The 11,485-nt window shown below is 50.4% G+C and overlaps 2 protein-coding genes across 2 annotated transcripts; one reads left to right on the forward strand and one right to left on the reverse strand.

Moving 5' to 3' along the window:
• Positions 1-959: 959 nt before the first annotated feature.
• Positions 960-1,817, forward strand: PtA15_9A671 (uncharacterized protein; the record flags this gene model as incomplete). Its single annotated transcript, XM_053172905.1, has 7 exons — positions 960-1,001; positions 1,058-1,160; positions 1,224-1,345; positions 1,410-1,430; positions 1,486-1,532; positions 1,602-1,705; positions 1,765-1,817. 7 exons carry the CDS (start codon positions 960-962, stop codon positions 1,815-1,817), a joined length of 492 nt encoding a protein of 163 aa, XP_053024099.1.
• Positions 1,818-2,262: 445 nt separating this feature from the next.
• On the reverse strand, positions 2,263-3,035 carry PtA15_9A672 (uncharacterized protein; the record flags this gene model as incomplete). Its single annotated transcript, XM_053172906.1, has 2 exons — positions 2,263-2,895; positions 3,015-3,035. The coding sequence occupies 2 exons, from the start codon at positions 3,033-3,035 to the stop codon at positions 2,263-2,265; spliced, it is 654 nt and encodes a 217-aa protein (XP_053024100.1).
• Between the last annotated feature and the right edge of the window lie 8,450 nt (positions 3,036-11,485).

An 11,485-nucleotide genomic window follows, 5' to 3' on the forward strand; every position in this document is an offset into this window, starting at 1 on the left:
CTTTATCCCTTTTCTCATCCCCAGATCCAAATCACTCTTGTGCGCGTCCTTCACCCAAATCCCCAATTAAAAACCAAAACTATATCACTGCGCTTACCACCGCAGGTGTGTTTGCTTGAGAGTCCGTGTCGTCGAGTTGTCAGAGTTCAGAGTCATTTACCCGGTCCCATTCTTATTTTATAAGGTGTTTTCACTTCGATCAACCTTGGTCCATTTCTGTCCTAAATTTACAGACGTAGGCGGACAAGTCTGTCTGCCCAGGCGTGTGACAGCTTTTGCCTGCGTCAAGGCACAAAGAGCCACCGTTTCTGACCATTTTCCCCAGCCAAAGCGGAGTTCTGTTGCCTACTGTCTGGCGAGGTTGGGTGCAAGTCGCTCCTTCGGGGGACAGCGCTCGCGCGCCTCTGAGACTGGGGGACTTCAGTCCGCCCACCAAGGAGCCCTGGATGCTCCTGTCGGGCTGTGAAATGTCTCCTCCAATCCGAACGGTTTTGTTGAATACCTCCGGGACAGCTGCGTGTGTCCGGCCGGCAGGCCGGATCCAACAGGGGGGCTGCCCCTGCCGGCCAGATTCTGCCCGTTTCCACACAGGCTTTGCGATGGTGGAGACACGAGTCCCCCGGGCTGCCCCCCGTCTCCCCAGGCCGGGCCGCCGATGAGTAATATGTGTATATGGATACACCCCGGGGCACTGTGGGGCTGTGTAAACCCATAGTCGGGATCGGTCGTGCAGCAGGGCGGCTTTCTCTCTTGGCCTCGACCACCGCCTCCACGACGCCGCCACTCTCGACCATCGACCCTCCACCCCCCAGAACCTCCGCCAACTGCCCGCCTCCAAGCCCGCCAGCCCGTCCTCCACACACACCCCCTCCACCCTCCTCGAGATCCTCCGCGCCACACCCTCCGCTACACCTGATCCGCACCCGTCTCCGCACCCGCCTCCCGCCTCTTCTGCGCCCATGGGCCTCCCGAAAGTCTTCGCCAACATCGACACCGGCAAGGTCCGTCCGCTGCCTCCCCCCCCCCGTTTCTCGCCCCGACTGACGGCCTTGTGCAGGTGACGAACAACGAGCTGCTGGATGCGGCGCAGCCGTCGGCGTTCGAGTTCCTGGGGCTGAGCAAGAAGCAGCGGCTGTACGGGTTCTTTGGGTGTCTGGTCGGTGCGTCGGCCTTTCCTCTCTCCGATGAGGCGCTGAGTAGCTGAGTGTGGTGATGGGGGACAGGCGGGTTTGCGGTGTCGATGATCGGGTCGATCTTGTTCGTGTTCGGCAGCCTCGTCAGCTTCGCCCTGCTCTACACCCTCGGCATCCTCATCTCGCTGACCGGGACCGGCTTCCTGATCGGCGTACGTGTGTCCCCTCTCCCTCCCTCTCTTGGAGCCAGTATTCTGACGCCGTCTTCCGCCGCAGTTTGCACGACAGATCAAGACGGTGCGTGTTTCCGTTCGCGCATGAATGCCCCGGCTCACGCTGTTGTTGTTTGCAGATGTTCAAGCCGGTGCGGGTGGTGGCGACGGTGCTGTTCCTCGGCTGGTGAGTGCTCCCTGCGCTCTGAGCCCGGCGCGCGCGCATGGAGGGAAGACTGACGGCGGACGCGGGCAGTGTGATCATGGTGTTTGTGTCTGCGTTTGCGATCAAGAACGACGTGCTGGTGCTGGTGTTCGCGGTGCTGACGTTCTTCTCGTACACGTGGTACTCCCTCTCCTGTGAGTCCGCCCCGCCCCCTCCGCCCAGATGTGGAGAGACTGACGGGCTCTGCGGACAGATATCCCGTATGCACGCGCGCTCGTCAGCAAGGCCGTCGGCTCGGCGGTCTGAAACGACGAGCGGCAGACGGCGCGCGCGCTCGTCCGGTCCAGCCTCTTCGCCCCACCCGATTCCCTTGTATCCCCACACTCCTCAAAGAAACGTGTGCCTCCTCCACCCGATAATCCCGTTCAGCCACCCTCAACACACACACAAAACACTCTCGAGCACCGCCCAGCTCGCTGCCGTCCGTCTTGTACTTATCCTTCTAATTTATTCTGGCTTTCTTTCCGCTGTGCTTCGTCCAGGGATACCAGCCAGCTGCATACCTCGTTTTTTTTTTTTCTGTACTGTTTCTCTGTTCTGATTGTGTGCACGCAACGCTTAGAAAGCGAGACTCTTTGGTGGCTCATTGACACAGCAGCATGGGTTCTCGCCATGGCGATTCTACCCGTGGGTGTGGGTGTCCAGCTGACACAACTGTTGGATTGCCTGTTTTTGGGGCGAGATTGGGTTGCTACTGGACAGCGAGTCTGCGGACATGGAGGAGGAAGGGGCCGGCCTGGCTGCCGAAGAAGCTGCGGGCCATGAGCGAGATCTGAGCGAGGTTTGCGGGGTCGAAGGGTTTGTGGTTTGGGGGTGCGGGTCTCCCGCGGAGGGTGGGCTGGAGGGCGGCGAAGGGGATGCGGACGGTGAGGAGCTGGTCGAGCTTGGCGTCCGCGGAGGGTACTGCGTCTGCGGAGGGGAGGATGGAGAAGTCGGCCTGGAAGATGAGCTGGGGGCCAGCGGAGGAGCGGGGGGCGTCGCGGACGGCGAGGGTGAAGGTGTGGACTCCGGGGGCGGCGGGGTCGAGCGGGTCGACGTCGAGGACGAAGGCGGAGAGGGCGTGCGGGCGGGGGAGGGCGATGGGGTGTGCGAAGACGACGCTGGCGAAGCCTGCGCCTCCGAGTGTGTGTGCGTCGAGCAGGCCCTCGAAGACGACGCCTGTGTCGGGCCGGCTCGGGTCGATGGAGGCGAGGGAGGCGTGGGAGCGGCCACCGCGGACGGTGTCGGAGACTGGGTGCCAGGCGGCGGGCGTCCAGGGCCGGGCGGGGGAGCCGAAGAGGACGAGCTGCGGGCGGGGGTCAGTGGGCGGCTTGATCTTTCTGGGCTGTGGGCGGGCTTACGGTGGGTGTGGTGGTGATGGTTTGGGCTGGTGGTGTGGGCTGGAGGAGGAGGAGGAGCAGCCTGGTGAGCATGAGGATGTGGGTGGATGGGGTGGTGACTGACCAGGCTGAGCAGTGCGCCCATTGTGGCTGCAAGAAGCTGACGGGATGCGGATCTGAGGACAAGAAACACGCCGCTGATCAGCTCAAAGGGGAAATCACTGGGAGTCCACCGCGCGCGAGGTCGGACCAGCGGCTGTTGGTCCAGGGAAACACGGGGTCACCACCGGGAGGATCACGCTGTAAAGAACACGCCAAACTTTATGGCTTTTTGGACAAAACTAAACTTGACTTTATAACTTTGAAAAAGGTTTTGAGATGGTAGCTGACAAAAATAACAAAATAAGTCTCTTGAGAAAAGGAAAAACATCATAACTCTTCATTGTATTTATAATAAGAGTGAATAATTGTAATGAAAGAATTTCGATAAACCGTTCTGCTATGTTGTTACAACAACTGTAAAATAACCCATCATAAGATCTGTACAATTGTAGTTTGTTATAAGAGAGATTTGTGTGAAATATAGTTTGTAACTAAAGGATTTACATAGAATTTACAAACATTTATTTTATATTTTTTTTTTTTTTTGTTCACTTGCTTCTGACCTGAGTTTGACACACGCGGCCACCCCGTGATCATCCTGTGGATTCCATGGCAGCTTTTGGCTCCGCGTGGATTCCCAGTGATCCCAACAGGACCCTGGAACACGCGGCCAGAACACAGTAACAAAAATCAATTCAAAACCGTGGGATTCATACATTTCTGAAAGAGGTTTTTCTTCATTTCTTTCAAACTTTTGGCACATGTTCAGGATAAGATAACAGTACATTAGCGGGTTTCAAAGTTGTCCAGATGCAACTTGCATGCACTTTTGCAAGTTGGTGTTCAAGTTCATTCTTGAACACTGAGTTGCAAAAGTGCATGCAAGTCACATTTTACTACACCCCCCAACCCTGCTTGAATGTTTTTTTGAATGTTGGTGTTTGAGAAAAGCCTTGAACACCAACTTGCAAAAGTACATGCAAGTCATGCATGGCCAACTTTGAATCCCCCTATTATTATTTTCCCTTTAAGTGTACATGTGCCCATCTTTTCAGATTGAGTATATCAAGTTTGGTTGTGAGCCAAAGTGGCTTGGAACATTCATACATTTTGGTTACTATGTTCTGGCCGCGCGTTCCAGGGTCCTATCCCAGTGTGAAGGTCAAGCCCACGGGTGGATCACAGCTCCTTCAACCGTGGGCTCCCCAAGGAATTGCTGTGATACCCACGCGCGGGTCAGGCCCACAAGATGTGGTTTGGTTAGGTAACCCAGGGGGGGGGGGGGGCGGAGCGGATCAAATCCACGGGTAATATTGCAGAATGTGGTATCACCAGGGTACCACAACAGCATTGCATATCAAGTAGCTGTTAAATGTGAATAAACAAACATAAAAACAATAACATGCCAGACAAAAAGAGTGGGGAAAAACAACAAGAAAACAAGATAAGAGTGTGAGAGCAGAAATGGTCAGGAAATACATGTAGAAAGGAATTTTGTCAGTTGTTCCTAGTTGTCCTTGTCAGCAGTGTTGGTAGGTTCTGGTCTCTGGGGGCTGGGCAGCAAGGAGGGCCTGGAGGTAGCAGAGCGAGCTGGAGGGTGTTGGGGGAGGGGAGGATGATGGGCTGGAGGTCGCTGAGCGGGGGCGGGTCTAAGAGGGCAGCGGTGTGGGCGTGAAAGGCGGAGTGAGGTGTATTCCCCAGGGAGGCCGTTGCGATTGCCACTCAAGTCTTGGTCTCAGAATTCAAACTTAACACTAAAAACTCCAAAGTCTCTTCCCTTGGGAGCCGCGTCCTCAAAATGCACACAAGCCATGGCCGATATCACTGAAATAACCCTAACACTGGCAATGCAAGGGCACCCGTGGGTTCCTTTTTGTTGAGAACAACGAGGAACCCACGTGGATGTTTCCACTGAGATCCCAGAGGCGGCCGCGGACTCGTTGTGATTTTCCTCATTGGAATGACAAGGAAATCACAGGCGGGTGGACACAACGGTCTTTCCTGTTGTCTCAACCCATTTTCCATGGGAGGGTGGAGACAACGGGGGGAGTGGTGAATACGATGTGGGTTTCACGTATCCAGTGATCCCATTGTCTCCACAAACCGGCGGGCCAGGAAGCACCCCTGCCGTGTACATACAATAAGGCCGCAGCCGCAGTAGCTAGGTGACATGAATAGGTGTATGCATAACCACATGATGAGTAAAGTTATGTATATGTTGCTCTGATTACTGTGGTTTGTAATCTTGGTACTCCCAGCTCCCAACATCCCCCCCCCCAAGATTACAAACCTTAGGCCCTCATGCCAAGTTTGTCCAACACTGCTTCCATCTTGTTGGGTCCAAGTTTCTTGGTGAGAATGTTGGCTTGCTGTGTTTTTGTGCTGGTCCATTGTATCTTGATCTTGTTTTCCCGTACAGAATCATTAATGAAGTAGAACACCCTAATTAGATATCTTGTTTTCTTCTTGGACGCATTATCACCCGCAATTAACACTGCTGCTTCATTGTCGCAGAAAATTTTGATATTGAGCGTGTGATTGAGCTCTTCAAGTACCATTGAAAGTCCCGCTAGATGTTGAGCTCCATTGGATAACGCCACATACTCTGCCTCAATTTTTTCATTTTTTATCATTCCTGTCACATGCAATACTGTGCTCTGTAATTTTCTCTCCTTGGTTTGAACAATAATAAAGATTCTGAGAAATTTGCACAAAATTGGAAAATTTCCACACTTTTCATATTTTTCACTTTCATTTTTTTCTGTCATAATCATTCTTGGGAACTTATTTTACACCCCTGCAGCCAATCCCATGACTTTGGGTCTGTTGCCTGAGCTTCTGTGATGAAAAATGCAGTGCCAAAAACATTAGATGACCCACTGTACATAAGAGATCCTACAATCAACGGTGAAACAGATACTATACAATACAGTATCTTCAGATACTTGTGTATTGTATCTGTTGAAAAATAAAAAATTGTAAATACAAATGTATTGTATCTGGCTGAAGATACAATACCATAGTATTGTATCAATAAAGTATTGAAACTTGATTTTCTTGATTTGGCCACTGTGGACTGCATACAGAAAAACTATCAAAAAAACATGAAAATACAGTATCTTGTATTGGGCTGTATTTGCAACAACATACCAAAGTTTGAATACATTTGTATAGTATGGGGACATAGATTTTTACAAAGTGCCTTTTACAGGGTGCAAGGCACTGTAAAAGTTGCACAGCGTAAAATTATCGAAACATGGGGGTTATGTGTAGTTTCACAAAGTGCCCGCCCCATTTTCCACCTTGCAAAGGGATGCCCTGCAAAAAACACTTTGCATTATGCTACCCTCATTGTTTCAACTACAGTATTACACTACCAAGTTTACGGTGCGGCCAGGTGTACTGTTTAAATCTCCAAATTGGAGGTCCCACGTGGAATTTTACTATCATACAGCCAAAATAATCAATAACAGGGCTTGCAAAAATACAGCTTCTGCGGCTTTCCATTCAAAAATACAAGCACAGATGGAACTGTGTGCATGTGTGTATCAAGCAGATGAAGACGTGGTCGGAGCCGACCATATGTAACAGCCCAATTGATCCATCCCAATATAAGCGCTTGTCCCCTCTTCCGTGGCTCATTTCCCCCCATCCCGGACCACAAACCTGTCCGGCTAGTCCAATGTCCACCTCTCCCTTGATAGACCATGACCCACCCGGGTCCAACCCATCAGATGAAGTTCTCTTGAATAACCCATCCGATCTAGTCCTCTCAAATCCGTTGAGTGTAGTTACCAAGTGGGAGTTGCCACTTGATTTTGCAAGCTTCCGGACGTTCATAGATCATGGATGTACCTTGGACCGTGAAAACTACCCAATCTACCCAAATGGCGCCACCACGTTTGTCAAGGAGGCCGATCAGATAATCGTAAATTTTGGATCCGTCGGATTTACAAAAACCACCGGAGTGGAGAAGCAAGCCAAAGGCATCTGGAAAGTCCAGAGGGTCTATTGCCTTGGGGCCCTGGTTTGTGATATGGACACTTGTCAGTGGGTTGGCTCACCCCCAACTGCCAGAGGTGCCATCCAGGAGTACATTGATAGGTGATTTTTTTGAGTTTTATCGGTCACTCTGCTGTTGATTCCCCAAAAAAATTAAAATCATCATGCTCTTTTTCATCTTTAGGGAGCCGCAGTGCCCAGGAGCCGCCGGCCGATGCCCAGGAAAAGTCATCTGGGTTTCTTGCAACGAGACAGCAACACGATTTGATTTTCATGTCCCGCCCGGGTGGGCATTACTCCGACATCGAGGTGTGCATGATCATCCATGGCCTGAATCCAAAAAACCCAACCCCCTCTCACGTGCGGATCTCAAAGCTGAGATCGTCAAGAACCCAACCAAGGGCGCTTTGAAATTAAAGGTATGGCTTTATTTTTTGGTCTTCCACACATAGATTCAGATCATCCATCCTGAATTTTGTTATTGCCAGATGGGTCAATCCGAAAGCCTTGATGATCCCTTCACCAGTGTCACAGATATCCACAGCTCGCTGGTGAATGCCGATCGTTTGAGATACTACCGTTGCCTCAAGCTTTGTGAGCTCAACATTGTTCCTGACAAGTTAGGAGCCGGTGTTGGCGATAAATTTATGATGGACATGTTCCAGTGGAACAAGTAAGTCACATCACATCTGTTCCTGCTGTTTCAATTAAATTCTTCCCCCTGTTGATTTATTATTCTCTGTTAGGCGCGGTCTGCTGGTGATCTCATCGGGATTTCAGACCAACTCCAAACATTTCACCTTCCAAACTAAGTGGATGGCCGACCGGCTGATGGCCCGAGACCAAAACAACGAGGTCTACCAGGGAGGCCTTATATCCGACGTGGCATATCGCTTTTTTGAGAATGGCTATCTCCTTACAACGTCAATGTTTTGCGAGCAAACCGCAAGGTGGATTCCGGTACAACTATCGTGGATTCGGGGCCTCAGCACGAACTATTACAAGCTCCACTTCACAGCGCTGTTGAGACAGATTGTTCGGCCAGACCTGACACCTGCCGAGCGGGACTTGATGGTTCGCCAAGTTGTTGATTTCTCGCTTGCACAATCGGAAGGCTTCAAAGCGGCGTACATGGACGTCTTCGCATGTACAGACCCTACTCGAGCAGCTAAGATGATCAAGGGTTGTCACCAGCACTTTTGTGCCCAGGTGACAAGGGTCAGGCGCAATTGCTCAATCCTCGCAGCCGATCAAGATGTAAGTATTAATTTACCTTTCATCATTTTCTCCTTAGCTTCAAGAGATCTGACAAGCTTGTTTCAGGCTGACTTCCAAAAGAAGTGCATGGCCTTGCTCGATCCGATTGAAGAAGGTGGACCTACACATGAGGAAAAGATTGACGAAATATGCCGCCTTTTCCCCAAAACCAAACGTTGGCTTGACTGGTGGACAATGTCTGATGCCCAAGCCATGCTTTTTCCGTCTCGTCGGCCTATGCTAGATGATCATCCTGATGGCAACGACGGACTTCCTGATACAACCAATGCCATCAAAAGCATGCATTGGGTCTATTACATGATTAGGTGAGTCTTTTTGACCTGCTATGTTGCGTCAAGCTTGATGCTGATTCTTATGATATCTTCAGCTCGGGCAAGAAATGCCTAATGGTAGGCATGGTTGAGCTCTTTAGTTACATCAACATCTTAGAGGAAGAATTTAACACTGTCATGTGTGGCATCTCGGTTGAGTATGGATCTCAGACTAAAATGCAAGTCAACATTTTGCATTCGATGGGGTGGGCCAAACCCACCAAGCGCAAATTTATCAATGATGGTCGACCCCCCAACACCACTGCTGCTCTTTTGGAAGGACCAGATCCATCAACCAAGAAAAAGAATCTCGGCCGACCAAAAAACTCTCCGAACGTCGACCGAAGCGAGTGGTCAACCTACCAATCGTATGCGGCCTCCTCTGAGGAACACTTACAAAACCGTTGTTGGATGGCCACAGCCATGGAGTCCTTGTTTGCACTGTACAACCCCCTCTGGCTTCGCAACAGCAAGGGGAAAGGGGCAACCCTCTTTTATCATCTTGTTCTCCACTTTGGTTCCCAAACGACCTTCAACATCACCAAGATTGGCCGCATAAAAACAGTCTTGACCAACGGACAGTCAAAATTGTTCAAGATCTGCAACGAACGGCACCAAGCCAACTTTCGGCCTGGCGTGTTTGCTTCGTGTGACTTCTTCTTGGAGCTCCTATTGGACCCCAAGTTCAATCCAACCAAGGCTTTGAACGGACTTTTTGAGCTTGTTGAGCACCGGAAGTTTGTGTGTAACTCGGCCAAGCCATGCCTGGACGAACAAGTCCGATCGGTGACAACCGTCAAAATAGAACGGAAGATGTTTCAGGAGAACAACGTTGCCAAATCCGATTTACAGGGACTGATCAATGTTTGGACAACTACTGGGCTTTCCAAATCACCCGGACTGGTGTGTCGGTGCAAATCTGTCTTGGCTTCAAAAAAGGAGAAGCCCAAATCAAGGGGCAGACCCCCAAAGGTCAAGAAGGACGATCTCACGAACAAAGTCGAGGTGCTCTCTCAAACCACAAGAGATCCAAATCACTCGGTCCAGTATGTTCGGGAGAACTCTCGGCTAGCCTTCAAAGAAGAACTGCCTCCCCAACATATATACTTTTTTGCCGAAGTCACCTCAATCACGGATCCAATTGAGCAGCAACATTACATGCGTTCAATGGATTGGCCATACCAACTAAAGGTTTCTGGCGAGAAATACACTCTCTTCTCTCGCGGCTTCTGGAACGGACACCACTACTGGTGCAAGGTGGTCCGGAGCGGTCGTGGAAGCACCACCGGTGTATGGTTACACAATGATCAGCAAAACAAAGGTATTGCTCGACTCGTGAACACTGATGCCTTGTCCATTGGGGGCTGTCATCCATTTACAAGTTGGCTCTTTTACTCCCGTTGCTGGACCGCTTCAGAGGAGAAATATGTACAGGATTCAATCAGCAAGATAAGCGCTGACCACCCAGATGCCAATGGCGACACCCCCTTTGTGAACTTGGGCAATCTGATCAATCCACAAGTTAATTCCAGCCCGGTTAGTCGCAAACAGGAAAGACCTTTTGACAATGACAAGTACATTGTGGATAACTTTGAAGATTTGGAAGCTAGCGAGCCTGATGACAACTCGGACGACGATTCCAGCAAGACCAAATCCAAATCGGGTGAAGAAGACAATGCTATACCCGACTTGAGCGATGAAGAGACTTCTGTGGTTTTGAATCCAACCAAACCCCTCGCCAAGAAAACAATCAAGTTGAAACTGAAGCTCCCTGCACACCCTGCGCAAGAATCTCCGCACAAACGAGTCGCCGATCCAGCCAAACAGCCCGAATCACCCAACTCCAACTCTCCCCCTTTGGAACAAGCTGATCAACCTAAATTGTCTGCCAATGAAGTCAAGGCAATCCAAAAAAGGAGTAAGAGGTCCTCTAGGAAGTAATTCCTTGATCTTTCCTCTTTTTTATTGCTTGGTTTCTTTTTTCTTAGTGTTTTGTAAGTAGTCAAGCACCTTGTGCATTTCATTGGGCAGCCTGTAAATTTACTTTTGCAACGCCTAAAATGATTTTTTACAACCTAAATTTTGCTCGGTAGTCCTCACCACTTGTTAAAATCCAGTTTGGAGGTCAAAACTTGAGATTTGCAGGGTGTTCAGTTTACAAAGTGCCACCCTGCAAAAGCAGGGCTTGTAAAAGTCTGCATAGGTAATCTCATTGTTACTTTTATGGGACACTTTTTACATGGCCTCCCTTTGCAAGGTGACAAATCAGGCCACCCCACTGTAAAACTACACATAGCCCCCCCAAATGTACACTTTTACAGGGTCCTTGCTTTACAGGGCCTTGTACCCCGTAAAAATCATCTGCCCCGTATAGTATTGGTCTTTGAATAAAATACAAATAAAAAGTATTGGGTGCAAAACAAACACAAATACAGGCAGATACAGATACATGTATTGTATTTTTTTCACCGTTGCTACAATGGACCTGTATTGAGTTTGGTCCACTGGCTCTCCTGTATTGATTTTGAGAAATGTATCCGGGAGTGTGCTGCGTTGAGTGAATATTGTGCGCTGTGGCGATTTATACAGGCGAGCGCGGTAGAATGTCCACGCGGGGGATAGCGCGGGCGGGGAATGCACAAAGCCGCTCAGGCAGAGTGCATTCCGGTGACATAAGCACTGAGGATGAGGTCAGGAAAGCACGCTAAGAAAGCTTACGGAAAAGTCACGCGCAGACCGGAATGCACGGATTGCGGATTGCGGATTCGGATCGGAGCGGAAAAAGACAGGGCTGGACTGCGGCGGGACTACACACGTGGACTGGTAGCAGTGGCGCGTTAGCGGGTGAGCCATGACAGCCTGAGCGGGTTCCACCAGCAGGTGGAACCGGGGTGAAGGCGGT

The sequence above is a fragment of the Puccinia triticina genome, chromosome 9A (genome assembly GCF_026914185.1).
Source record: "Puccinia triticina chromosome 9A, complete sequence".
NCBI lineage: Eukaryota > Fungi > Basidiomycota > Pucciniomycetes > Pucciniales > Pucciniaceae > Puccinia > Puccinia triticina.